The sequence below is a fragment of the Lepidochelys kempii genome, chromosome 3, assembly GCF_965140265.1.
Source record: "Lepidochelys kempii isolate rLepKem1 chromosome 3, rLepKem1.hap2, whole genome shotgun sequence".
Lineage (NCBI taxonomy): Eukaryota > Metazoa > Chordata > Testudines > Cheloniidae > Lepidochelys > Lepidochelys kempii.
In genome coordinates, this window is record NC_133258.1 from 150587724 (window position 1) to 150615625 (window position 27902).

Genomic DNA, 27902 nt, shown 5'->3' on the forward strand with positions numbered 1-27902 from the left:
TCCGGGACCCCTGCCCCATCCAACCACACCTTCTCTCTGTCCCCTGACCGCCCCCGGAACTCCTGCCCTTGACTGCCCCCTGCCACCCCATCTAACCCCCCCTCCTTCCTGACTGCCCCCCCAGGACCTCTGCCCCATCCAACACCCCTATTCCCTGACCTCTGACCATCCCGACCCTTATCCACACCTCCACTCCCTGACCACCACCCCCAATTCCCCTGCCCTTTATCCAACCCCCCCACTCCCTGCCCCCTTACTGTGCTTCCTGGAGCACCGGTGGCTGGCAGCACTACAGCCGCGCCAGCCGGAGCACCGGGTCAGGCTGCGGCTCTGCAACTGTGCTGCCCGGCCTCCCAGAGCATTGTGCCGGCAGTGCAGTAAGCTGAGGCTGAGGGGGAGGGGGAACAATGGGGGGGGGGGGCTAGGGACGAGCCTCCCAGGCCAGGAGCTCAGGGGCCAAGCAGGAGTGTCCTGTGGCCTGGTTGTGGCCCATGGGCCGCAGTTTGCCCGCATCTGGTTCAGAGCCTGCCTACTGGATCAGGCCCCAGTAGATGAGCTTACACAAAATAGCTGGAGGGGTAGGACCTCTCTCATAACTTTTAGCGCAGTGGTTAGGGTGCTCACTTGGGAGGTGGGAAAGCCCTGGTTCAAGTCCCCTCTTGAACCAGGGATTTGAACCAGGATCTGCTGCCTGTCAGGTGACTGCTCTAACCATTGGGCTATAAGTCTAATATAGGGAGTCCTTCGATCTCTCCTGTTGAAGCTGTTGCATTGTGGGTAAATAATATATGAATCATTGGAGCAGAGGGATTGGATCCTGGGTGTCCCATATCCTGGGTGACTGCTCTGTCAGGCTATAGAATCAACCTTTTGCTTGTATTCTCATTTTCACTTTCTTAGTCATTTTAAATAGTAATGCCTAGCCATACAAATATGCTTTCCTGAGGTAAATACTCATTTAGTCTTTTTCAATAATAGATGTATTACACACAAAGTTAAAAGAACATTATCAGGGTTGCAAAGTCAAGAAATCAAAGCTAAGAAATGCCAGAATTGCCTGTGTTCAGCTCCTTGAGTATGCATTATAATCTTTAATTACATGATCACAAGTTAGCTTATCCCAGTTATTGGTGACCTGAGATAACTGCAGTGAAAACATGCAGTCACAGCCAATCCGAAGTATCTGTACATGTTAATCTTCCAATCCCTTCCCACTAGCCCCCTGAGTCCCACTAGCCCCCTGAGCATTTAGTCCTGTGTGCCATCTACCCATACTTTGACCCTTGACTGGAAGATGTCTACCTTCATATGCATCTGCTCAGCTCCTCTGTCCCATTGTTTGTGTATTTTCTGAAGCTTCATCCATCAACCACTCTAAGAAGAAAACATGATTATTTAGCCCTATTGTAGTAGTACTTCAAATTATGGTTCACATGTGTATTCCACCACCTACCCTATCTCCCCTCTGCACTGGAGTCTTCAGACACATTTCCAATGTAAAAGAACTGAGGGTATAAGGGGAGAGGGGAAGTTTGGGGTGGCACCACACTTATATAGCCTTAGAAGGGGCCATGAGGAGGTGCAGGGTGCCTGTGCCACCTTGGTGGGTGCTCTAACAGAAAGCTCTCTGACTCCAGCTTGCTGGGGGTGCACACATTCCTGTGTGGAATACATAAATGAACCACATCTCAAAGAACAATAGTTGTAATACAGGTAAATAACCATTTTATCCTCTTTGCTAGGGCAGTTCTCTAAAAAGCGTAAATGATTGGACCACTCTTGATCTCCAAATCCGAAAAAGAAGACTGCTTCAACTTTCTCAGAGTCCTCAGTGTGAGATTTTTCTGCCCAGAGATTAGCCACACCTTTTGGCTTGCCACTCCCTGGTACTACCCCATACTGGCTCTCATAGAGCATGGCCTTTGACTTCTGTACCCATTCCAGGATGATCAAGACTGGCTACTTCATCAGTGGCAACAGTGGATCCACCATCGCTGCTGTTGGATGGTGCAGTGGACATTATTGGTACTGACCATGCCAGAGGCCTATATAGCTGCAAAAAATCTGCTCTTCCTCTTGGTAACACTTCACTGCTCATCCAAACTAACGGCACCTTGTCAGGACTGTCACATGCAGTGCAGACATCAGCACTGACATTGGGGTCTGTTACAGCAACTGTGACCACAGGTCAGATACAGTCTTCCTCAGTCTCCTTCACCCAGACTGCAGGTTGTGCTTTTCCTCAGTGCACGGTACCAATAGCTTGGAAGCCCCTGATGTTGCCACTGGTATCTCAGTCCTATCATATTTCACTGTCCTGATCTCTGATGACACCTGCTGATACCATACTGCCTTTGCCTTTGGAGCATTCTGACCCTTCTTGGAGTGTGAAGTGGGTTCCTATGTCTCCCACTTCAGGGAGTTCAGGGCATCCTCCAGGCCTTGTTCCTGCTCTCACAAACATCCTGCCCAGAGCAGGTTGAAAGACTAGAGTGCTTGGTCTAGGCACAACTGGAGTCTGATACCATATCAGCCCCATTATTGGCCCTAATGGGTGCCTTGAAGAATGCCTCCAGTGACAAGGTCTGCTTCCTCATTACTCTACAGAAACAAATCGCCAAGAAGGGAGGGTTTCCCACCTGGTAGAGAGAAGTCGCTTTCGATCAGTACAAAGCAGCTGCCATACACCCAAGAGCGGGACTTTCCACAACCTGCTTCAGACTTGCCATCTATATTTGTGGTGCAAGATCAGCCTCTGGAGTTTTCTACCCTGCCTTCTTTGAATATCTCATCCTTGTCACTGGATAAGGCTCTGGTGTTGAAGTGTCTTCTCTGGTACCAGATGACATTAAGCTCTACCCAAAGCTCCTGAAAAGGATGGATACTACATCGGTTGGTATCCAGATGGAGCTCATGGAGCAGAATCCTCATAATCTCATGGGAATTTTACACCCAGCTATATCATGGAAAGATGCCCTTCCTGTAAGTAAGACTATAATGCAGCTCATTAAATCCCTATTGCAAACCCCTTCATCAGTCATGCTTGTGGCAAAGTGCATAGAACATAAATGCCAAGTTCTGTCCCAGACATACGGACACTTCTATCAACTCCTCCATGTCAGGCTCTCTGGTAATGGTAGGTAGTAAATGAAAGACCACAACAAAGGTAGAGCAAAAGCTTCCCTCAAAGAAAAGGACAAACAAAAATTATTTTTTTAAAAAGGTATTATTCAGTTGCAGGGGTACATCTGCATATGGCTACCCATCAGACTCTCTTATCCTGATACAACTATTCAAATTTGGCTGCTATGTTCAAATTCCTGAACAAGCAACCTGAGGACTGTAGGAACAAGTTTCAGTTCCTTCTGATGGAGGGTCGTTTGATCTTCCAGGCTGCTCTTCAGACTTTCCTTGATGCTTCAGACTTAGCTGCAAGGGTCATGGTGACAGCCATAGTCATGCACCATTTGTTGTGGCTTCAGTTGTTGGGGATTCCTGTAGAGGTGCAGCAGACTCTTGAAGACCTCCTCTTCGAAAGCTGTGCTTTATTTTTCTTTAAGACTGATGAGGAAGTATACATACTGAAAGTCTCCGGGGCTGTGCGAAAGTCACTGGTCTTTATATGCCAGCCTGGGAAAGCACTATGTTTCGGTATCAGTTTCAGCTGAAACAGCAGTATTACCCACCCAGACACCTGGACCAGTCCAGGTACAAACACAGACAACTTATAAGGAGGCCTACTCCATCTACCTCTGTGGTCATTTTCATCCAGACAGCTGCAGGCTTCAAAGGAACTTGTTTGACTCCTCTGTCAAGGATAGCCTACTTGTCAGATCAGATCTCTGTTTCTCCTACTTCCTATGTGCGTAGCAGTCCATCACCTCAAACAAGTGGCTGCTAAGAACAATGGAAAGTGGATATACCCTGAAGTTTCTTTCTTTCCCCTCTTTGGCCCCCCTTCCCTGTCCCTTTTCAGGGACCTATAACCAACTCTGTACTAAGACAAGTGCAAACTCTTTATTCCTTGGGAGCTACAAAGGAATTGACCCCTCAGTACCAGGACAAGAGTTTCTACTCCCACTACTTCCTATAACCAAAACAAAACAAGTCTCAGGCCAATTCTAGACCTTCAGAACTTGAACAAATGCATCAAGAACCTGAGGTTTCTTGTGGTTTTCCTTGTACCTATTATCCCTTCATCAGAGCCAAGTGATTGGTATGCTGACTTTGATTTGTGAGATGCATATTTCCTTGTGGCAGTCTACCCAGGCCACAGAATATTCCTAAGGTGCATGATAGAAAGAGATCACTTCCAGTTCACAGTTCTACCCTTTGGCCTATCATTTGCATTGAGAGCTTTCACTAGATTCATGGTGATAGCAGCTTGTCTCCACTATTGGGATGTCCAAAGGTATCCGTACCTGGATGACTGGTTGCTATGGAGTTGTTCCTGTCAACAAGTGGAAGGAAGTATCTATTGGATGCTCTCTCTATTCCAATACCTAGGGCTGGAAGTGAACAAGAGACATTGATCCTCAAGCTCTCCAGAGATATAGAATTTATTGGGACAGTTCTGGGGATTTCAGCTCCAACCCAGGTTGTTTCTTCTTTGAGACCCCTGTGTGCCATTCAGAAGCAGTCCCCAAATCTCAGTGAGGAACTATCTCAGGCTCCTGGGACCTATGGTAGCATGGACTTGTGACCTCTCCCTCCCCTATTCCAGACTGCATCTCAGAGGCTTGCACACACAGCTCAGATCAGTTACTGCCCTCATATGCACTATCTGGACAAGCTAGTGTTTATTCCAGGCAAGGGGTTGGTGGATGAATCCTGGCATGTAGGGGAGTCCTGTTCTCACCAACTCTCCCCTCTATGATCAGATGATGGATGCTTCTACCACGAGGTGGGGAGTGCATTTGGGTGATCTGAAGGGTCATGGCTTGTGGTCTCTCATGAGGTCCAATTACACATAAATGTTCTTGAGTTACGTGCAATATCCAGAGTGTGTTAGTTTCTTCCACGCATACAGGACAGAATCAAATCAATCATCCTGGTGCTCTCTGACAATACCACAGTAGTGTTTTTATGTGTACAAACAGGAGGGTGCCATATCAGGCAACTTGTCTCAAGAGGCAATCAAGCTGTGGGTTTCTACGTATGGATATGGGTTTCTACATTGCTAACTCTCAAACCATCTCACCTGCCAGGAGTCCAGAATGCCCTAGCAGACTGCCTGAACAAGTCATTCAACTTGGATCACAAATGGTCTCTCCAGCTGGCTACTCTAAGATCAATTTTTCAAGTAGGGGTTGTTTCTACAGTAGATTTGTTTGCAACTCTCCAGAACCGAAAGTGTTCCTGATTCTGTTCAAGTATAGGTCACAGTCCCAAGTCCATCTCAGATGCATTCCTCTTCCCACTGGACAAGGATCTGCTGTACATGTAGACACCAGTGCCTCTAATCCCCATGGTTATTGTCAAGCTAAAGCAAGAACAAGGCAAAATTATCCTCATTGTTCCAGATTGGCCAAGGACATTGTGGTACTCCAATCTACACAAGCCATCCCTTCAAGAACCTACTTCTAATAAAAAAATCTGATATCCTAGAATCATGGGCAGGTGTTGCACCTGAATCCTCAGTCGCTGTAGCTCATGGCCTACTTCCTCAGCAATTAAACCCAGAGGAGGTGCACTGCTCAGTACCAGTTTAGAACGTCCTGCTCAATAGTAGGAAACCACCCAAGAGATCTACTTGCCTTAGTAATTGGAAGTTTCTTCTAACTGGGCAGCTAGTCATGGTGTGTCTCCTACACAATCTACAATTCAAAAGATTTTGGATTATTTGTTACACCTTAAAGGTCTGGCAGTCCTCTCCATCAAGGTACATCTGGCCGCAATACAGGCATAAAATGCTGAAATTGAGGGCAGGACTGTATCTCTAACCCTATGACTACCAGCTTCCTAAAAGCTCTAGAGAAGTTGCTCCCACCATCAGAGATCCTACTCCACTGTGGGTCTTGAATTTAGTACTGTCAATTCTTATGGGACCTCTGTTTGAGCCTTTAACCTCCTGCTTGTTGTTACACCTCTCAGCAAAGGCGGCCTTTTTAATAGCCATCTCCACTGCAAAGACAGTAGGGGAACAGTGTACCCTGACAACGAATCCTCCATTTATACAAGGACAAGGTGCAGCTTAGCTCACACACTAAGTTTCTTTCCAAAGTAGCATCTGATTTCCATCTCAATCAGTCAGTGTACTTATCTGTCATCTTTCACATGCTCACAAAGATGAACAGAAGCACCACACTTCGGATGTTCACCGAGCCTTGGCTTATTACTTGAATAAACCAAAGATCTTCCAGGTCTTTTCTAAACTTTTTTTACTTTGTGCAGAATGAATGAGAAGCCATCTTGTCACCAAATGGATCACCAGCTATGTTGTCATGTGCTACACTGTCAAGGGTACTGTGCTCTTAAGAAGCTGTTAGAGCAATCATCCCCAAACTTTTTACCTGTGCCCCCCCATTCCAGTCTGTGCCCCTTCTCCCACCTCCCCCAAGCTGGGGCTGGGAGGGGGGGGATGTGAACATGGGTAAGGGGGCCAAGGCTTGGTCCACAGCTGGGGACAGGAGCGGAGTCTTGGCTGAGGGCCAGGGCCCCGGCTGTGGAGTCAGCAGCCGGGGCCAGTGGCAGGGGCCAGGAGCAGAGCTGGGTGGCTCTCCTGCCCTCCATGGGTGCTGGCCCGGGACCCAGCTGAGCTCCCCGAACATTCATTGGCACCCTCTGGGGAGGGCAGTGCCCCCCAGTTTGGGGACCTCTGTATTAGAGCATTCATCTAGAGCATGCACCACCTCCTCAGTGTTTGTGGGGAAAGATCCATATCGTGGACATCTGCAGAGCAGCGACATAGTCCTCAGACCACATATTAGCTAGATACTGTATAATTATTGAGGCATCAAGGGAAGATGTGAATGTGGGCAAAGTGGTCCTGCAACCCCTCTTCCAATTATACTCCTAGTCCCCACTCCATTGAAAATGGTTTAGGAGTCCCCTACAGTGTAACAGACATATACAATCACTTGAAGAGAAGAGTTACCTTTTTGTGACTATTGTTCTTTGAGATGTGTTCCATATATTCATTACCCAACCCACCTTCCTTCCCCAATGCTTTGGAATCTAATTTCTAAGATTCTGGTATAAAGGAACTGAAGGATGGGCTAGTCGGCTCCACCCTTTATCCCTTCAACTCGGAGGATGTGGGATGCCGGGGCACAGGGTTGGCCGCCCTGCAGGTACTGCTAAGGAAAACTCTCCTGCACATCCCTGTACATATGTACAGTGTAATGAACATATGGAACACATCTCAAAGAACAACACTTATGAAAAGGTGAGTAATCGTTTCTTTTCCTTTAACCTTATTCTTGGAAATGGCTGAAATCTTCTTAAATAGTCAGACACGCAAACACCCAGCCTGGAAAATTTCAGCCCAAACAAATTAAGGTGTGGCAAAGTTGTAAGCAACTGACAACTGGGCCTTTACAGTGTCTGCAACATTAATAATAGGTGGTGCTACCAGCCCTGCCTATAATAATTTTGTTTTGAAAGCTTCATAATTAGGATGTTAGAGTCTTGTCGTTTAATGGAAAAGTGTCAAGATACTGTCTTTTTGGAACTCCGTGAATATTGTAGAGAGAGAGATTAGTAATTTTTTTTAAAATTACAATAGCAAAGGCCAGGAGGAAGTGTGTGAGAGCTGGAGAGAAAACATTCTTGGCTGAGGGGATCTGGGTATGGAATGAATTTCCACAGGAGATTAGGTGAATCTAAAGTGTTGCCAGCTTTAGGAAATACTGCACAATTTTCCTCTTCCAAAACCATATCTACTGTAGCAAGAATGACATTCACAACATTGACACCCTCATCTACCCAAACACTCTGCCCACAGAAAAAAAACACCCAACACCCTGAAACAAACAGATAAATAAAAAAATAAAATGAAAATGTCATAGCCAAAGTAGAGATTTTACCCCCAAAAGAAGAGTCAGACTCCAAGAAGTCCACTAGGAATTTCAATATTGGTATTAATTTAATATGGAAGGTACTTAGATATTGCAGTAATAGGCAGACATATAAAACCCATAAATAGATAACATACAATTTAAAAAATTTCATTTACAAATCTATATGAAGTTATTCATGGTGAAAGTCTGAAATTTGGGAGCGGTGCTTACAGAAAGGGAAAGTAAGAGGACAGGAATACTAGTAGATACTGAGGAAGAGGGAAGCCATGTAGCTGTAAAAATGTACTGTTCAGTTTCTGAAGTTCTGATCAGAAAAAAGATGCAGAAAGTGTGACTGAGTGATTTTAGAAAGATAGATTACATACCAATAATCCTGATTACACGGTCCACTTTTTTATTCTCACAATTTTATCCTGAGTCTTGCGATTGTGTTCTATTTAAAGTCCCAGATACTGGAGACAAGTGATTACATGAGAATCTTAGCTTTAACTTAAAAAAAAAGTAGTAAAAGTTTCTAGACTTCATGGTTGCAGAGGAAAGCTTGAAAGTGTGACCCAAGTGCACACTGAAGACTCAAAAAATAGAAGGCAGATAAAAAGAACCCAAATCTCATTTTTTTTTAAATTAAGAAACTAATCTTTATACTGAATTATGGGTCCAACTGTAGGAAAACCTGTATCCAAGACCTGGCAATTCCCTGAAGAATTAAAAACAATTATTCTGATTGCGTTTCACTGTTAAGAAGTTTGTATACTGAAAGAACTGCCTGCAATATTTGCAGGAAGAGAGGTGCCGACCAAATAGCTTAGGCTTGTGGGGGAATCATTTCCAGAAACCGTCATCAGCCACATTTTCCTTTTCCATTGTAGGTCTTGCGCAGTCAGGTTCCTGGGGATGCTTCGATGAATTTAACAGAATTGAATTACCTGTTTTATCAGTTGCAGCACAACAAATTTATATTATTTTAACAGCAAGGAAAGAAAGGAAAAAGCAGTTCATATTTTCTGATGGAGATATTGTAGATTTAAATCCAGAGTTCGGAATTTTTCTTACAATGGTAAATATACGAATGGAAGAGTGTAATTTGGTAATCCTTGATAAGAGAAGACAAATTATACAAGTTAATAACATAGTAACTTGAAAACAATGCATATTGTTAATTACATTGTGGTATGTACATAGTACTGATTTTGCAAACAATAAGTATACAATTACTTACCACCACACTATCTCCTGAAAATGTTGTTTGAACTTTTTTTCAAAACAAAGCCCAGATATTTTTGCGTAAATGAATGCTGCTTCCTTCCGTATAATGAATCATGAATGTGAATTACCTATTAATGTAGTAATAGTTTTGTTCCTTATTTCATGATAGTGATGGCTAGTCCTCTAAAAAGATTGCCACAGATCTTGTGTGTGTGTGTGGGGGGATGGGGTGTCTTAATTTTTAATAGAATGCAATAAAATATTCTTGACGTGCTTCTCCATATATATTCTGCTTTTGGCATGCATACATCCCGAAGCACTCAAGATTGGAATAGTTCGTTGGGCCAGCAATGTCTGTTGGGCTGTGCATGTGTTTTGAGTGTCCTCATGACCCTTTCTTCTCCTCACACACACACACACACACACACATACACACACAGCTGAGGGCATAAAGGTCAGAGTGGGGCCAAACAACCCTCAGCTATCTTTTACCTCCCATGGCTGCAAGATGGAACTGTAAGCCAGTGTTTCTTTGTCTTGTGCACATGCATACAGTAACTCCTCACTTAAAGTCGTCCTGGTTAACGTTGTTTCGTTGTTACATTGCTGATCAAGTAGGGAACATGCTCGTTTAAAGTAGTGCAATGCTCCCTTATAACTTGTTTGGCAGCCGCCTGCTTTGTCCACTGCTTGCAGAAAGAGCAGCCCGTTGCAGCTAGCTGGTGGGGGCTTGGAACCAGGGTGGACCGGCAGCCTCCCTATCAGCTCCCCGCTTCCCTAAGTTCCCTGTGCAGCAGCCACCCAGCAGGCTATCAATTGCCAGCAGTTCAGCTAACCCTCCTCCCACTGCCAAGTGCTGCTCCTGCCCTCTGCCTTGGAGCTGCTCCCCGAGCCTCCTGCTTGCTGTGCGGGGTGGGTGTGTGTGCGCTAATGTCAGGGTGTCCCCCTCCTCCTTGCTCCTGCACCCCGCTTACCCCATCTCCGTAGAGCAGGGGGTTATGCAACAGGACTCAGGGTGGAGGGAGCTTCCTGGCAGCAGCTGTGGTCTCAGCTTGCTGATTAACTTAACAAGGCAGTGTTCTTAAGAGTGGGTCAGCGTACTTAAAAGGAAAATCCGCATCTCTCTCTCTCTCTCTCTCTCTCTCCATTCCTGCTGCCTTCTAGAGTGTGAGGCTACATTAACAACGAGTTAGCCCTTGAGGGCTCAGCCAATTGCTAGTTCATCATTTAGCAGTAAGGCATCCCTTGGGAAATATCCCACCCTCTGACTTCATCACCTCAACCAAGCTTCACAATCATCATTGCTGTGTACAGTATTAAATTGTTTGTTTAAAACTTATACTTTGTGTGTGTGTGTGTGTGTGTGTGTGTGTGTGTGTGTGTGTGTGTGGTCTTTTGTCTGGCAAAAAATTTTTTTCCTGGAACCTAACCCCCCCCATATATGGGGAAATTGGATTCGCTTAACATTGTTTCGCTTAAAGTCGCATTTTTCAGGAACATAACTACAACATTAAGTGAGGAGTTACTGTATCTAAAACAAATTCATTGTATATAATTAACACTTTAGAATAGTTTTAGTAGTTTAGGATTACTATAGGTTTATTGGTTTCAGAGTAGCAGCCATGTTAGTCTGTATTCGCAAAAAGAAAAGGAGTACTTGTGGCACCTTAGAGACTCACAAATTTATTTGAGCATAAGCTTTTGTGAGCTGTTACAGGTAAATTTTTTCTGGTTACCTGCTACCAGGATTCAGCCTTTATGGATGAGCAAAACCTCAAATAATGCCTCTCATGTGAGGCAACTGTATCCCTCAGTGATGGTCATATAAGTTGTCCATTAGACTTTTTGAGAAAAAAGTTTTATGAGGCCTGCCTCTGATCCAGATATGCAGGATAAACCCATATCTGAGCAGTCTTCCTGAAATGCCCTGCAGCCAGCTTCTGGACTCCTGCTCCCATGAAACACACTCCTTGGCTGCTCCTGTTGTTAAGTATTCATCACTGAGTGTTAGTGGTAGGACACGGAATACTTCTTCTAAAGCACAAGGTCTCTAATAAAAGAGGCAGAGTTTGCCTCGTTCCTCCTTAGTCAAGGGTAGTAGAAGGCGTAAATTCAATCATTCAGACACTCATAAAGACTCTAGTTGCTGTACTTCAATATTAGCCATTGTCTCTGGCACAAGCTTCACAGCTCTCAATACTGACATCGGAGCTCACTCTAGAAGTACCAGCTATATTGTTATCATCATTGTCAGCAACTTCCACCCAGTGCTGTCATCCTCAAAATGTTGTTCACAGTACCAGCTGTCTTGACACTGAAATTCACAGTAGTGGGTGAATCTAGCAGTATCCACCCTTTCTGAGTCACCACTATTGTCTTTGGTACCAGATACAATCCTTGGTACTGACAAGCATTCTTCATCAGGCCCTGGAGCTCCTACCAAATCAGATCCTCCACTGGTAGAGAATTAGTACTTTTCCACATCTGCTTCAGACTGCAGTTGTGGGAGAGAGGTCTCTCACATATTCCCCAAGATCTTAATGCATCTCATAGAGATTCCAGAGCACGAGGCTACCCTAGTAGACACAGGAGATATAAGATGGACATCTTCTTTGGTATCCTACACCAGAGTCCCTCATTCATTTCACTTCTGGCTCCCATGCATGGCCATACTGGGCACCACAGGGTCTTCAACATGAAAACCCACCTCCTCTGTCCTTTCCAGGGCTAGATCTGCCTCCCCTTAGGGTTCAGCAACAACAATCCCAGATGTCAGTTGCGAATACTTAGCTATTACAAATTTCTGATGAGGAATTCCATCTGCCTACTGAACTCACCCTTGTTGCCATTTCATCATCATCACCTCATGAGGCTGTGGTCCCATCTACTCCATCACTTCCTGATGGCTGCAGGGCATTTCAAGACCTCCTTTGATGAAGGGCTGTGACATCAGAAAAAACATTTGATGTGGTGCACGACAAATCTCTCAAATTGTTAGCTACCATGCACTTCTCAATGCCAGCAACACTGGCTATGCTAATCAATGAAGGACGGTTAGAGACAACAGAGCTCTTGTTGAAGAACCCCCATCTATTCCACTGCCTTTGAAAAAGGAAGAGAACAGGTACCAGACACCATCATCAGGATTTCAGTATTTTTATACTAATCCACACCTAGATCTCTTGTCGTTACCACTGCCCAAGAGCAAGCAAGGCAATACCTAAGAAAAGGGAACTCAAGTGAATGGATCTCTTTGAAAGGAAAAACTACTCACCTGTCAGGCTCTAGCTTAGAATTGCCAACTACCAGGCACTCCTTTCCAAGTATGATTTCTTCAACAGGCACAAGGTATCAGACTTTACTGACTGGTTACAGCAGGAGTCTAGAGAGGAATTAAGTTCCTTGATCTCTGAGGTCTGATTGGGAGTACTGTGTGGCGGGATTCAGGGAGGGAGCACCACCTCCACCACCTGACTCATCTTAGTAGGCCACACAGCCTGTGGGTCAGTGTCAATATCTGCTGCAGCTGTGCCGATTTCTGCTCCCAGCAGCCTTCGTGCCCAGTGCTGGCTCTGCCCCCAGAGGCTTTGGCCTGTGTCTTCCCCCACCCTGAAAACCCGAGGGGGAAGGGACAGGTATTGTGTCTATTTTTGTCTTGGCTCCGGGTGGGGGCACAACCAAAAATTGTAACTTAAATGGGGGGGCTCAGCTCAAAAAGTTTGAAAACCGTTGCTCTAGGTATTAGAAGAGCATTGGGTTTTTACCTGGACTGTTCTAGGCCATTTATCTCAACTCTTTGTAACCATTTCAGATAGAGTAACAGGCCAAATGGTCTCCACCCAGAGGATCTCTACCTGGATTTCCAGCTTCATTAATTTATGTTACTAATTGGCCGATGTTACACCTCCAAATAGAGTGATGGTGCACTCAAACAGGTTGAGAGCAACTTCTGCAGCCATTCTGGCTAAGATTCCCATTCTGGATATTAGTAATGCAGTTACCTGGTCATAGAATCATAGAATATCAGGGTTGGAAGGGACCCCAGAAGGTCATCTAGTCCAACCCCCTGCTCAAAGCAGGACCAATTCCCAGTTAAATCATCCCAGCCAGGGCTTTGTCAAGCCTGACCTTAAAAACCTCTAAGGAAGGAGATTCTACCACCTCCCTAGGTAACGCATTCCAGTGTTTCACCACCCTCTTAGTGAAAAAGTTTTTCCTAATATCCAATCTAAACCTCCCCCCCTGCAACTTGAGACCATTACTCCTCGTTCTGTCATCTGCTACCATTGAGAACAGTCTAGAGCCATCCTCTTTGGAACCCCCTTTCAGGTAGTTGAAAGCAGCTATCAAATCCCCCCTCATTCTTCTCTTCTGCAGGCTAAACAATCCCAGCTCCCTCAGCCTCTCCTCATAACTCATGTGTTCCAGTCCCCTAATCATTTTTGTTGCCCTTCGCTGGACTCTCTCCAATTTATCCACATCCTTCTTGAAGTGTGGGGCCCAAAACTGGACACAGTACTCCAGATGAGGCCTCACCAATGTCGAATAGAGGGGAACGATCACGTCCCTCGATCTGCTCGCTATGCCCCTACTTATACATCCCAAAATGCCATTGGCCTTCTTGGCAACAAGGGCACACTGCTGACTCATATCCAGCTTCTCGTCCACTGTCACCCCTAGGTCCTTTTCCGCAGAACTGCTGCCTAGCCATTCGGTCCCTAGTCTGTAGCTGTACATTGGGTTCTTCCGTCCTAAGTGCAGGACCCTGCACTTATCCTTATTGAACCTCATCAGATTTCTTTTGGCCCAATCCTCCAATTTGTCTAGGTCTTTCTGTATCCTATCCCTCCCCTCCAGCGTATCTACCACTCCTCCCAGTTTAGTATCATCCGCAAATTTGCTGAGAGTGCAATCCACACCATCCTCCAGATCATTTATGAAGATATTGAACAAAACCGGCCCCAGGACCGACCCTTGGGGTACTCCACTTGATACCGGCTGCCAACTAGATATGGAGCCATTGATCACTACCCGTTGAGCCCGACAATCTAGCCAGCTTTCTACCCACCTTGTAGTGCATTCATCCAGCCCATACTTCCTTAACTTGCTGACAAGAATACTGTGGGAGACCATGTCAAAAGCTTTGCTAAAGTCAAGAAACAGTACATCCACTGCTTTCCCTTCATCCACAGAACCAGTAATCTCATCATAAAAGGCGATTAGATTAGTCAGGCATGACCTTCCCTTGGTGAATCCATGCTGGCTGTTCCTGATCACTTTCCTCTCATGCAAGTGCTTCAGGATTGATTCTTTGAGGACCTGCTCCATGATTTTTCCAGGGACTGAAGTGAGGCTGACTGGCCTGTAGTTCCCAGGATCCTCCTTCTTCCCTTTTTTAAAGATTGGCACTACATTAGCCTTTTTCCAGTCATCCGGGACTTCCCCGGTTCGCCACGAGTTTTCAAAGATAATGGCCAATGGCTCTGCAATCACAGCCGCCAATTCCTTCAGCACTCTCGGATGCAACTCGTCCGGCCCCATGGACTTGTGCACGTCCAGCTTTTCTAAATAGTCCCTAACCACCTCTATCTCCACAGAGGGCTGGCCATCTCTTCCCCATTTTGTGATGCCCAGCGCAGCAGTCTGGGAGCTGACCTTGTTAGTGAAAACAGAGGCAAAAAAAGCATTGCTCTCTATGTTTGCCTCTGACTATGCCATCTCTCATCAATCAAGGGACAATGCCAGATTAGGCCAAGTTGTCCTTCAGTCCATGTTCCGGTAGTTCAAATTGCTTGTGGGTCACCTACAGTGGAATGGACACTTCCGATCACTCAAAGAAGGAAAAACGGTTCTTCTTTGAGTGCTTACTCATGTCCATTCCAATGTAGGTGTACACATGCACGTGCACCGTCGCCAGAAGTTTTTCCCTCAGTGGTGTCCATCGGGTCAGCTCCTGCACCCCCTGGAGTGGCACCCTCATGGCATGGTATATAGGGGCCTGCAGACCATCTCCCCCTTCAATTCCTTTTAACCGCCCATGACAGTCGCTGGAACATTACTGGTCTCTTGGTCATGCAAGTGCTTCCTTCAGTGGACTTTTGTAAATAGAAAATTGTATATAGTTATTACATTAGTTGGTAGTTAGAACAGTAGTTAACTGAGTTAGTATAGGTTTAGTTCCCCGCACACGGGGCTCACCTGCTCCGGCTCCAGGACATGCCTCTATCCCAAGGCTTTAAGCCATGTGCTCCGTGCCACAAACTGGTGCCGGGGAGTGACCCACATGACAGTTGCCTAAAGTGCCTCGGAGAGACACATTCAAGAGAGGTGCTGCATCTGTAAGAACTTTACACATAGGACCAAGAAGGAGAGGGACAACAGGTTAAAGTTCCTTCTGATTGAAGTGGCACTTCATCCCCATACAGAGCCACAAGGGGAATTGGCACTGACCGCCTCAGGGTTGGTTAGGAGCGCCCTGGCGTCCCTTGTCACAACTTTGCTTTTCCTCCTCTGCACCAAGGAAGGACACTGAAAAGTACTGCTGGCCCTGTTATTCTCCACCAGTGCACAAGAAGATGATCCCTGCACCAACTCCTCAGCACCGCTCACCATTGCTGGTGCTGAAGAAGAAACAGCATAAGATGAACCATGGGCACTTGCTGACCCGAAGGCCTGAGGGCCATAGGTGCTCAGAGAGGGTGTAACCCGCACCAGGCCACTATGATGCAGCAGTAGAGTGCAATATTTCGTTGACTCCAGTGCCAGGAAGGGCATCATTGAGTCCAATGCAAATGCTTTCCCCGCTGAGGGAGAGCCACTGGGGAAACTCAGCTCTGGCTTTACCATCAACACCAAAGGCATTCCACGCAGTGAGGGACTTACTCTTCTTCCCGATGCCACCATCTCCAGTGCAGCATGAACAATCAACAGCAACCCCAGCACCGAGAGAGGCTATGGCACCAAAGCAAGTGCGTACCAAGGGCAAGCCGGCTATGATGCAATGGCACAGCTCTTCCCCAAATGGCACCACTCCACCTCGTGGAACCGATACACTTCACGACATTGGTCTATGTCGCAGCAGTGCTCTACCCTGCGACACTGTTCTACTTCCCAGCACCGACCCACTTCGGCACCGCACTGCTCATTGCCCCCACACCTCTGCTCGTTGGTGCTGACTGGCACCGCACCACCGTGGTCACCCAGGAATGACTTTCCTGAATCAGAATCAGACTTTCCTGAATCCTGTGCCTCAAGGGGGAATAAACATAGTTGGGCTACAGACACCGAGTGTTAGACATGGTTTAAGAGGTTGACATCAACACCATAGCCACCAACTCAATGGCAAATACCTATGCCGTGGCCAATTTGGAACCCGTGGGCATTCCAACAGCTCCAAGGGCCCCATTCAGAACACGCATACTTGGCGACTTTTAAAGGGTGAGCTCCCCCACAGTCCCCCTCGGATCAGCAGTTCCCGGTGCCGAGGTCAGTGCAGAGGCTGGTGGTGATACACCTTCACGGGACCCATCTACAGAAGAGACGGTTCCAGGTCTGGTCCCTGTACCGGCTTCATCATCCTCCTCCCAAGATGAGGCACTAGTGGGGGCTGCTGTGGTGCCCACCGAGGATGACTGTAGGGCACATCAGGAGCTTCTACACAGGATGGCCCAAAACTTGGGCATTCAGGCAGAAGTCGCTGAGGCTGCTCACTCCCTTGTGGACATATTGGCACCCTCAGGGCCGTCGTGAGTTGCCTTACTCCTGAATGGGGCTATTCTGGAGCTGATAAAGAATCTTTGGTAAACCCTTATGTTGATACAAGTAAGAGAACAGAGAGGCAGTATTTCGTTCCTCAAAAGGGTTGAGTTCCTATATACTCACCTGCCACTGGGCTCCTTGATTGTCTCTGTGGCGAATGAAAAAGAGAAGCAGGGACAGCAGGGGCCATCCCCAAAAGCCAAGGATGTAAAAAAATTGGATTTATTTGGAAGGAAAGTCTATTTCATGGGGGGCCTCCAGCTGAGGATAGCCAACCATCAGGCCCTCTTAGGCTGTGTCAAGGTTCCTTCCCCACTCCGAACTTCAGGGTACAGATGTGGGGACATGCATGAAAGACCCCCTAAGCTTATTCTTACCAGCTTAGGTTAAAATCTTCCCCAAGGTACAAACTTTGCCTTGTCCTTGAACAGTGTGCCACCACCGCCAAGCGTTTTAAACAAAGAACAGGGAAAGAGACCACCTGGAGACGTCTTCCCCCAAAATATCCCCCTCAAGCCCTACACCCCCTTTCCTGGGGAAGGCTTGATAATAATCCTCACAAATTGGTACAGGTGAACACAGACCCAAACCGTTGGATCTTAAGAACAATGAAAAATCAATCAGGTTCTTAAAAGAAGAATTTTAATTAAAGAAAAGGTAAAAGAATCACCTCTGTAAAATCAGGATGGTAAATACCTTACAGGGTAATCAGATTCAAAACATAGAGAATCCCTCTAGGCAAAACCTTAAGTTACAAAAAGACACAAAAAGAGAAATATACATTCCCTCCAGCATAGCTTATTTACAAGCCATTAAACAAAAGAAAATCTAACGCATTTTCTAGCTAGATTACTTACTAACTTTAAAGGAGTTGTAAGGCTTACATTCCTGATCTGTTCCCGGCAAAAGCATCACACAGACAGCCCAAACCCTTTGTTCCCCCCGCCTCCAGATTTGAAAGAATCTTGTCCCCTCGTTGGCCATTTTGGGTCAAGTGCCAGCGAGGTTACCTTAGCTTCTTAACCCTATACAGGTGAAAGGATTTTGCCTCTGGCCAGGAGGGAATTTATAGCACTGTATACAGAAAGGTGGTTATCCTTCCATTTATATTTATGGCAGGCTGCTATGGGTTTAATTCTGTGTCTGCCTTGGAAAAGTTCAAGGAGCTCCTGCCTCTAGAATTGAGGGGTGAGTTTGCAGCTTTATTGGAGGAGGGGAAAGCAGTAACCAAGGGATCCCTCAAGGTGGCTCTGGATGGGGCAGATGTGGCTGCCTGAGTCATGGCCTTGACGTTGGTGATGAAACAATGCTCCTGGTTACAGGCCTTGGGACTTCCATATGAGGTCCAGAAAACCATCCAGGACCTACCATTTGAAGGAGGCTCCCTCTTCTTTGGGCAAATGGCCTTTTGAGGGTACACCTGGGGATGGCGTACCAGGACGTTACCTGGATCATATCTTCCCTTCATTTGTGGACCGGGCACGGTCCCGCATTACCACTGACCATTGGGTGTTGTGCACAGTAGAAGTGGGATATATCCTAAAGTTCAGTTGTTCCCCTCCTTTCCACCCATCCTCTTCAGGGATCCTTCTCCCATGAGATTTCTGGCCCAGGAGGTGCAGTCATTTCTAAGGGCAGGAGCAGTGGAGGAGGTTCCTCCAGAGCTAAGGAGCAGAGGTTTTATTCCCATTATTTCCTGATCCCAAAGACCAACAGTGACCTAAGATCCATTTTGGATCTGTGTAACCTCAAGAGCTTCAAGTAAAAGCTTACATTGAACATGGTCTCATTGGCCTCGATTTATCCCCTCTTTGTATCCAGGGGACTGGTTTGCCACCCTCAACCTAAAGCACACATTTTCACACTGTGATATTCTGAGGACACAGGAATATCTACAGTTTGTGGTGGACCAAAACCGTTATCAGTTCAGTGCTACCCTTTGGCTTATCAGCAGCACCAAGTGCATGTCAGTTATGGTGGTCTTCCTGAGGAGTTGGGTGCAAGTATACCCCTACCTGGCTGAGTGGCTGATTAGAGGCCAGTCCAGGAACCAAGTCGAAACTCATGTAGAACTGATACAGTTAACCTTTCAAGACTTGGGGCTATTGATAAACAAGTAGAAATCGATATTTTCACCAACCCAAAGAATAGAATTAATTGGCACGGTCCTAGACTCCACCTGAGCCAGGGCCTTTCTTCTGGAGAGACACTTTCAAGCAATAGGGATGCTTATAGAAGAAGTGGCAGAACACCCCATTAGTACAGTAAGGACGTCCTTGAAGCTGCTGGGTCACATGGCGTCATGCACTTATGTGGTGCAGCACACAAGGCTGAAGCTAATGCCGCTCCAGTTATGGCTAGTATCAGTATACACATCAGGCCACCATCATCTGGACAGGGTGGTCTCCCTTCCCCCATCGATAATTTCAACGCTTCGATGTTGCAGGACCCAGAGAACGTGTGTGCGGTTGTTCCCATCTCAAGACCTGCTCCCATGCTGTCCCTAGTCATGGACGCTTCGAATGTGGGATAGGAAACCCATCTGGGGAGCCTCAGGACCAAGGCCTTTGGTCACAAGAAGAGCTGGCTTTGCACATCAGTGTGAGGGAGCTAAGGGTGGTGCACCTAGCCTGCCTGGCTCTCAGAATTTGTTAGTGGGAAACCAGGCAGCGATCCTCATGGACAACACAACACAACAGACTGACAGGCCCCCCGTTCGAGCCACTGGCAATCCTGCTTGTTAGGATATAGATATTGAGGTCTGCCTGTAAGGGCCTATACTCTAAGAATTTAGGTGTATTCTTTTCACTTGGCTAGTTATAGAGATATAAAAGAAAGAAAGAATCAAAATCACTGTCTGCCGGTGTAAGGGCCTTCTCTTACTGTGACAGGCTGAGGCCCTGTTCGTAGGCTAAGGCCTTTGGCTAAGCAACAGGCAGCCATAAACTGGGAAGCGATCGTCACATCCTCACATTCCAAACTAGCCACATTGAAAGAAGGTGCTATTGGGCTGTTAGGAATACAATCCTGTCCTGATAGTGCTTATCACCTCCATAGAAAGGGAAGTGCCTAGACAATGTAAAAGGAAACTTAGTTTGATAGCATCCTGTCTGGCAAGAACTCACTTATCAATAGCTGGGATGTGAAATCCTCACTTCTGTATTGTTTTGTCATTATAGTTCCCACTTTGCTATTGTTTGTCTGTATAATCTCTGTCTGGTTCTGTGATTGTTCCTGTCTGCTGTATAATTAATTTTGCTGGGTGTAAACTAATTAAGATGGTGGGATATAATTGGTTACATAATCATGTTACAATATGTTAGGATTGGTTAGTTAAATTTCAGGAAAATGGTTGGTTAAGGTATAGCTAAGCAGAACTCAAGTTTTACTATATAGTCTGCCATCAATCAGGGAGTGGGGGTGGGTGTGTGGGTGGGGGAAATGGGAACAGGGAATGGGGGTAAGGAAATTGGAATCATGTTTGGCTAAGGGCAGGAATGGGAACAGGGACACTGGTATAAGGCTCTGTGGTGTCAGAGCTGGGAAGGGGGACACTAAGGAAGGAAACTGGAATCATGCTTGCTGGAAGTTCACCCCAATAAACATTGAATTGTTTGCACCTTTGGACTTCGGGTATTGTTGCTCTCTGTTCATGTGAGAAGGACCAGGGAAGTAAGTGGGTGAAGGAATAAGCCCCCTAACACTGCTCATTACTTTATCTGTCATGGAAGGTGGCATTCTTGGTGGCTATCACCTCAGGTAGAAGGGTCTTGGAGATTCGGGCATTCACCTCTGAGCCATCATACACAGTCTTTTTCAAGGACAAGGTGCAGCTACGACCCCACCTGTCCTTTCTGCTAAAAGTGGTCTCTCAATTCCATAGCCATCGAGATATATTCCTTCCAGTCTTCTACCCAAAGGCCCATGCTAGCAGGGAGAAACAGTGCTCCATTCATGGGACATTTGATGGGCACTCGCCTTCTATTTAGAGAGGACCGAGCCCTTTAGGAAGACCATGGAACAGTTTGTGGTCATCGCAGAGAGAATTAAAGGCAACCCAGTCTCAACACAGAGAATCTGATTGTGAAATCCATACTTGCTATGAGTTGGTGGGGGCCCAGCTCCTAAACTGATGGCACACTCTACAAGGGTACAAGCGTCATCAGCCACGTTTGTGGCACAGGTCCCGAAACAGGACATCTGTAGGGCAGCGATATGGTCATTGGTACACACGTTCGTGACACATTATGCTATCACTCAGCAAGCCAGAGATGATGCGGGCTTTGGCAGAGCAGTAATCCAATCAGCATGTAAATGAACTCCAAGCCCTCCTCAAATGTAACTGCTTGGGAGTCACCTACATTGGAGTGTACATGAGCAACCACTCTAAGAAGAAAAAATTGTTACCTTTTGTGTAACTGTTCTTCAAGATGTGTTGCTCATGTCCATTCCAAAACCCCCCCACCTACCCCTCTGTCAGAGTTGCTGGCACTAAGGAACTGAAGGGATGGAGGATCAGCGGGTGCCACTCCAGGGTCACAGGAGCTGACCCGACGGATATCACTGAAGGAAAAACTTCTGGCGACGGTGCACACGTGTGCACACACTTACTTTGGAATGGACATGAGCAACACATTTTGAAGAACAACAGTTACAGAAAAGGTTAGAAACCGTTTTTACCTACCTTTCTGTAAATGTTCTTTGAGATGTGTTGCATATGTCCATGCCACAACCCACCCACTTCCCCTCTCTATCGGAGTGTTTTTGGTACTAACAACTGAGAAGGGACGGGGGCAGCGTAGCCCTTTATGCCTGCAGTGGTACAAGGTACCAGAAGGAGCTCAAGTTGCCCTGACAGGGACTGGTAAAGGAAAAATCTCCAACAATATGTGGTGGAATGGACGTGTGCAACGCATCTTGAAGATCAACAGTTACAGAAAGGTAGTTACCAGTTTTTTCTCTTTCAAGTTCTCAGGCAAAATTCTGTGACAACATACATTCTTGTGGTATTTTGACACCAGAGGTTCTTGCAACAACTACCCAAAATATTTCAGCACCCTTAAAAGTATTTCAAACCGAAGAGGAAGATGTAGGATCTAGATCCATTCCTTTCTTAAGGCATTGCTTCTGATTAGGGCTATTGATTAACCACAGTTTTAATCTAACAGTTAAACAAGAGACTACCAATTGAAATGTATTAAATATTTTGGATGTTTTTCCACATTTTCAATAATATTGATTTCAATTAAATATAGAACACAGAGTCTGTGTTATTTTTATTACAAATATTTGCACTGTAAAAATAACAGAAATAGTATTTTTCAGTTCACCTCATCTAAGTACCATAGTGCAATCTCTTTATTGTGAAAGCACAACTTACAAATGTGATTTTTTTTTTGTTACATAACTGCACTCAAAAACAAAACAATATAAAACTTCAGAGCCTACAAGTCAACTCAGTCCTACTCCTTGTTCAGTCAATTGCTAAGAGAAACAAGTTTGTTTCTATTTACAGGAGATAATGTTACCCACTTCTTATTTACAATGTCACCTGAAAGTGAGAACAGACATTCACCTGGCACTTTTGTAGCTGGCATTGCAAGGTATTTACATGCCAGACATGCTAAACATTTATATGCCCCTTCATGCTTTGGCCACCATTCCAGAGGACATGCTTCCATGCTGATGACGCCCATTAAAAAAATAATATATTAATTAAATGTGTGACTCCTTTGGGGAGAATTGTATGTCTCCTGCTCTGTGTTTTACCTGCATTCTGCCATATATTTCATGTTATAGCAGTCTTGAATGACGACCCAGCATATGTTGTTCATTTTAAGAACACTTTTACTGCAGATTTGCCAAAACGCAAAGAAGGTACCAATGTGAGATTTCTAAAGATAGCTACAGCACTCAACCCAAGATTTAAGAATCCGAAGTGCCTTCCAAAACCTGATTGGGCCGGGGTGTGGAACATGCTTTCAGAAGTCTTAAAAGAGCAATGCTACGATGCAGAAACTACAGAACCCGAACCACCAAAAAAGAAAATCAACCTTCTGGTAATGGCATCTGACTCAGATGATGAAAATGAACATGAGTTGGTCTGCACTGATTTTGATCATTATCTAGTAGAACCCATCATCAGCATGGACACATGTCCTCTGGAATGGTGGCCAAAGCATGAAGGGGCATCTGAATCTTTAGTGCATCTGGCACATAAATATCTTGCAACGCCAGCTATAACAGTGCCATGCAAACGCCTGTTCTCACTTTCAGATGACATTATAAACAAGAAGTGGGCAGCATTATCTCCAGCAATGGAAACAAACTTGTTTGTCTGAGCAATTGGCTGAACAAGCTGTAGGACTGAGTGGTCTGTAGGCTCTAAAGTTTTACATTGTTTTATTTTTGAATGCAGTTATTTTTTGTACATAATTCTACATTTGTAAGTTCAACTTTTATGACACAAGGACTCCTTGCTGTTTTTATGATAAAGAGATTGCACTACAGTACTTGTATTAAGTGAATTGAAAAATACTATTTTTCTTTTTAAAGTGTAAATATTTATAATAAAAAATAAATATAAAGTGAGCACTGTACGCTTTGTATTTTTTAATCACTTGACAGCCCTACTTCTGATGCTTCAGCTTATTTAATCAAGGTACAGGCACTCTTAGGTTTTCCATAGCAGTATTATATGAGATCAGACTGAGATAAGCTCAGTATATTTATTTATATTAGGGCTGTCAATTAATCACAGTAAATGCCAGCGATTAATGCAAAACAAGTTAATTAGATTTTTAAAAGTTGTGATTAATTGCAGTTTTATGAGTTACTGTTAAAGCAAATGACTGCAGTTTCCATGCAGCATCAGTCAGGTGTACCGTGACTCCAAGATAGCTGTCATTGCTCAAGGACGTCCAGTGATCATCAGTCAAAGCAACCACTAGTGCATTTTTCAGAAGCTCCAACTTCATAATCATGTTGTGATATAGGTCATGTATTTCTGATGTAATGGTTCCTCGGGAGCACAAGGTGTATGACTAACTGGCAGGTGCAGTTTGAATAACATCCCTTAGCCCTCTGTGTTTACAATGTTGAGTGGTCTGCAGTCCATAGCTATACACTTTCTAATAGCATTGGTTAAGCTGTTGCACTTAGTTGGATCCATGAGCTTGTAGTGATCCTGAAACTCTAAGTGTACTCTGTTGCAGCTGGTGAGATTCATTTGCTGTCAGTGGGTTATCCGTAGCAGAAGAACTAGAGGCAAAAGCATGTTTAGCGCATAGGTAGTACTGCAGACTTGAAGTATTTCAATGGTATTGGAACTCAGCCTCGCAAAAACTACAGATAACCATCTTTTTATCCAGAGAACCATCTGGAAGTTTTTTTAAACTAAACTTCCCATTCAAAAGACCTGAACTTTTGCTGCTTTGCTCCATTAACTTTTTCTGATATTTAATCACTCCAAACCATGAGAACATAATAAAACTGTGCAAGTATCCACCAAGCAATGAAGTACAGTAAGTGAAGAGGGTGAAAACAGAGGTGTATGATTAATGATAGTTTAAAAAACCATTAGTTTGTTTTGTGTTAATCGCTTGCATTAAATGCAATTGACAGCCCTAAAAAAATAATTTTACATTTGTAAATTGCACTTTAATGATAAAGAGATTGCAATACAGTACTTTTACGAGGTGAATTGAAAAATACTATATTTTTATCTTTTTTACAGTGCAAATATTTGTAATAAAAAATAATAATATAAAGTGAGCACTGTATACTTTGTATTCTGTGTTGCAATTGAAAACAACATAGTTGAAAATGTAGAAAAAGATCCAAAATATTTAGAGTAAATTTAAATTGGTATTCTAGTATTGTTTAACAGTGCAATTAAAATGACAATTAATCATGACTATTTTTTTAATCTCGTGATTAATTTTGATTATTTTTTAATCATTTGACAGCCTGAATTTAGATTAATGTCTAGTAATTCAAAAGTTGCTTTATTGCATATATTTGGAGCGCCACAATATAGTACTGTACCTTCTGAACAGTAGAAAAATAAATACAACACATAAATTTCTCATGCTTTCAACTTCTCTTTTTGAAAATTAAATTTCTCCAAACAAGTAAAGGCATTTGTGTTTTTGGCAACTTAAATATCCATTTTTCAATTATCTAAATGGAAAAAATGAATATTTTCTTACATTAGGAAAAAAGCACCTTTGCAAATTTATAGAACTCAAATATTGGATAGGTTTTTATTAAATTTAACTAAAATATTCTGGAGTAAGGCTAATGAAGAAAAAGTTTTGCCCAATATATATTTTATTCCATAAAATCGTATGCATTTGAAAACTGGTTTGTAATGAAAATGCATTTTCAACCATAACTATAGCAATGCTTTTACAATTGTAGCTGTTGGTCAAAATTTCTTTCATGATCTTTAATAATTAAACAATAAACTAACTGATTCTGATCTCACCATAATCTACAGTAATCTGGATCAGAATCAGGTCTTAAATATTTAAGTCATCATTAACATTCCTTAAGTAACTGTTCTGAACACTAAAAACATTTATTGTAGATACTGTAAGTAAGAATATTGTACAATATATGTTTCATGTATAGAATCCTGGGTATGCCGGCCGTCAGGAGCTACCAGAAAATCTAAAAATTCAATTTAGAACTGTGTCCATGATGGTTCCAGATAGACAGGTAAAACTAATTACTTGGCTAAAGAGAAACAAAATATTTTAAGTTTATTTGAGATACATTTTTAAAAAATATGTGCATATTTAAAAAAAATTAGCCCATTTTCCCTTTTTTCCTTTCCTTCCAAAAATTTCAGAAAAATTAATCAAATTCTTAATGCTATGTTATATTTCAGATAATTATGAGAGTTAAGCTTGCAAGCTGTGGGTTTATTGATAATGTGGTCTTAGCTCAAAAATTCTTCGTTCTTTACAAACTTTGCGAGGAGCAGCTCACTAAGCAGGTGTGTTTCCTAGTCTTACAGTATTTACAATACGATTTTTCCTTTAGGTTTTGATCTGAGCACATCTCTATTGGAATATAAATGTTATGTTTCTTTTAAAGTTGAAATATATTTCAAACAAAAAATCTCTTTATAAAGTGTATAGAACCTTTGAGCAAAGAGCAATCTTATTTTTCTCCCCTTTAAACAGATTTATACATATTTTGTAATAATTGTTTATCAGTAATAATTTGTAATAATTTGGGTTCTTCACTCTCCTTAAGTCTCCTGCACAGATTCACACACATGGATTTGATGCTGGATCTGTGCGTGAACCAACAAGAAATTATTAGTATTTTAGGTTAATATCTTTATTACAGTAACACTTAAATGCCTCAACTAGGTTGGACCCCATGTGCTAGGCATTAAATAAGTATTATAGTGGTGCACCAGTTCTGCTATGTTTGGGGTTGTCTAGTACGTCCTGTTTAAAGGACAAAGCTTTTAAGTGCCCTGAAATCTGCATGCTTACTCATATTGTGTTGAAATGAGCTCTGCCTTATGTGGCATGGGATAGGGTTAGTGATCTAACTTTGGGATCAATTGAGCAATGTGTTCCCAAAATAAAGCCCTCCCCAAAAATAGCATTTCATAGAGTGCCCATATTCTACCAATTTGTTTTGCACAAACATGTGGCTCCAACCATGACTGTCATCACAGGACAGGACGGAACCTCGATAGGTCATCTAGTCCAGTCCCCTGCACTTAGCCTGTCTCGATTAGCCCATGCTAAACACTCATGCACATGCACCAAACAGATTGCAATGCATATGTCCAGAGAGAATAGCCAAGAGGGTTTCCAGCCATTAAATTTTCACATGGCCTGGATGGCTCCATACTACTGATCAAGGAGGCTGTTTTCAGCCCTATGAAGCTGCTGTGGCAGACCCCAGCATCCATCTCTCTGACCTGAAAACACAGTGACAAAAAATATTATGTTCTGGCGAAGGATGTGGAATTTCTATTCTTGCACTAAGAAAAGGAGTACTTGTGGCACCTTAGAGACTAACCAATTTATTTGAGCATAAGCTTTCGTGAGCTACAGCTCACTTCATTGGATGCATACTGTGGAAAGTACAGAAGATCTTTTTATACACACAAAGCATGAAAAAATGGGTGTTTACCACTACAAAAGGTTTTCTCTCCCCCCACCCCACTCTCCTGCTGGTAATAGCTTATCTAAAGTGATCACTCTCCTTACAATGTGTATGATAATCAAGGTGGGCCATTTCCAGCACAAATCCAGGGTTTAACAAGAATGTCTTGGGGGAGGGTAGGAAAAAACAAGGGGAAATAGGTTACCTTGCATAATGACTTAGCCACTCCCAGTCTCTATTCAAGCCTAAGTTAATTGTATCCAATTTGCAAATGAATTCCAATTCAACAGCCTCTCGCTGGAGTCTGGTTTTGAAGTTTTTTTGTTGTAATATCGCAACTTTCATGTCTGTAATCGCGTGACCAGAGAGATTGAAGTGTTCTCCGACTGGTTTATGAATGTTGTAATTCTTGACATCTGATTTGTGTCCATTTCTTCTTTTACGTAGAGACTGTCCAGTTTGACCAATGTACATGGCAGAGCTTAGGCTCAAATAAATTGGTTAGTCTCTAAGGTGCCACAAGTACTCCTTTTCTTTTTGCAAATACAGACTAACACGGCTGTTACTCTGAAACCTATTCTTGCACTCCAGCCCAAATTCTTTGGTGGCCAATGCAGTACAAGAGAGAGGCCATCAATACCAATCCTGTGCTAGTCATCCAAACAGATTGGAAACACCTAGACTTATTTGGACACACAGCATATTCATCAGCAATGCTCCAATTTAGAATCTCCAGCTACAAAGCTCTCATGGCCAAGTGTAATTACTTAAATTACTCTA

The 27902-nt window shown here is 44.0% G+C and overlaps 1 protein-coding gene across 1 annotated transcript in view; it reads left to right on the forward strand.

The window, feature by feature from the left end:
* The window catches only part of DNAH8 (dynein axonemal heavy chain 8), a 577606-nt gene that overhangs the window by 339070 nt on the left and 210634 nt on the right, over positions 1-27902 (forward strand). The window contains exons 45-47 of the mRNA XM_073338555.1: positions 8891-9078; positions 25620-25706; positions 25879-25986. Of these exons, the coding sequence (XP_073194656.1) occupies positions 8891-9078; positions 25620-25706; positions 25879-25986 (383 nt within the window). The remainder of the gene's footprint in view (positions 1-8890; positions 9079-25619; positions 25707-25878; positions 25987-27902) is intronic.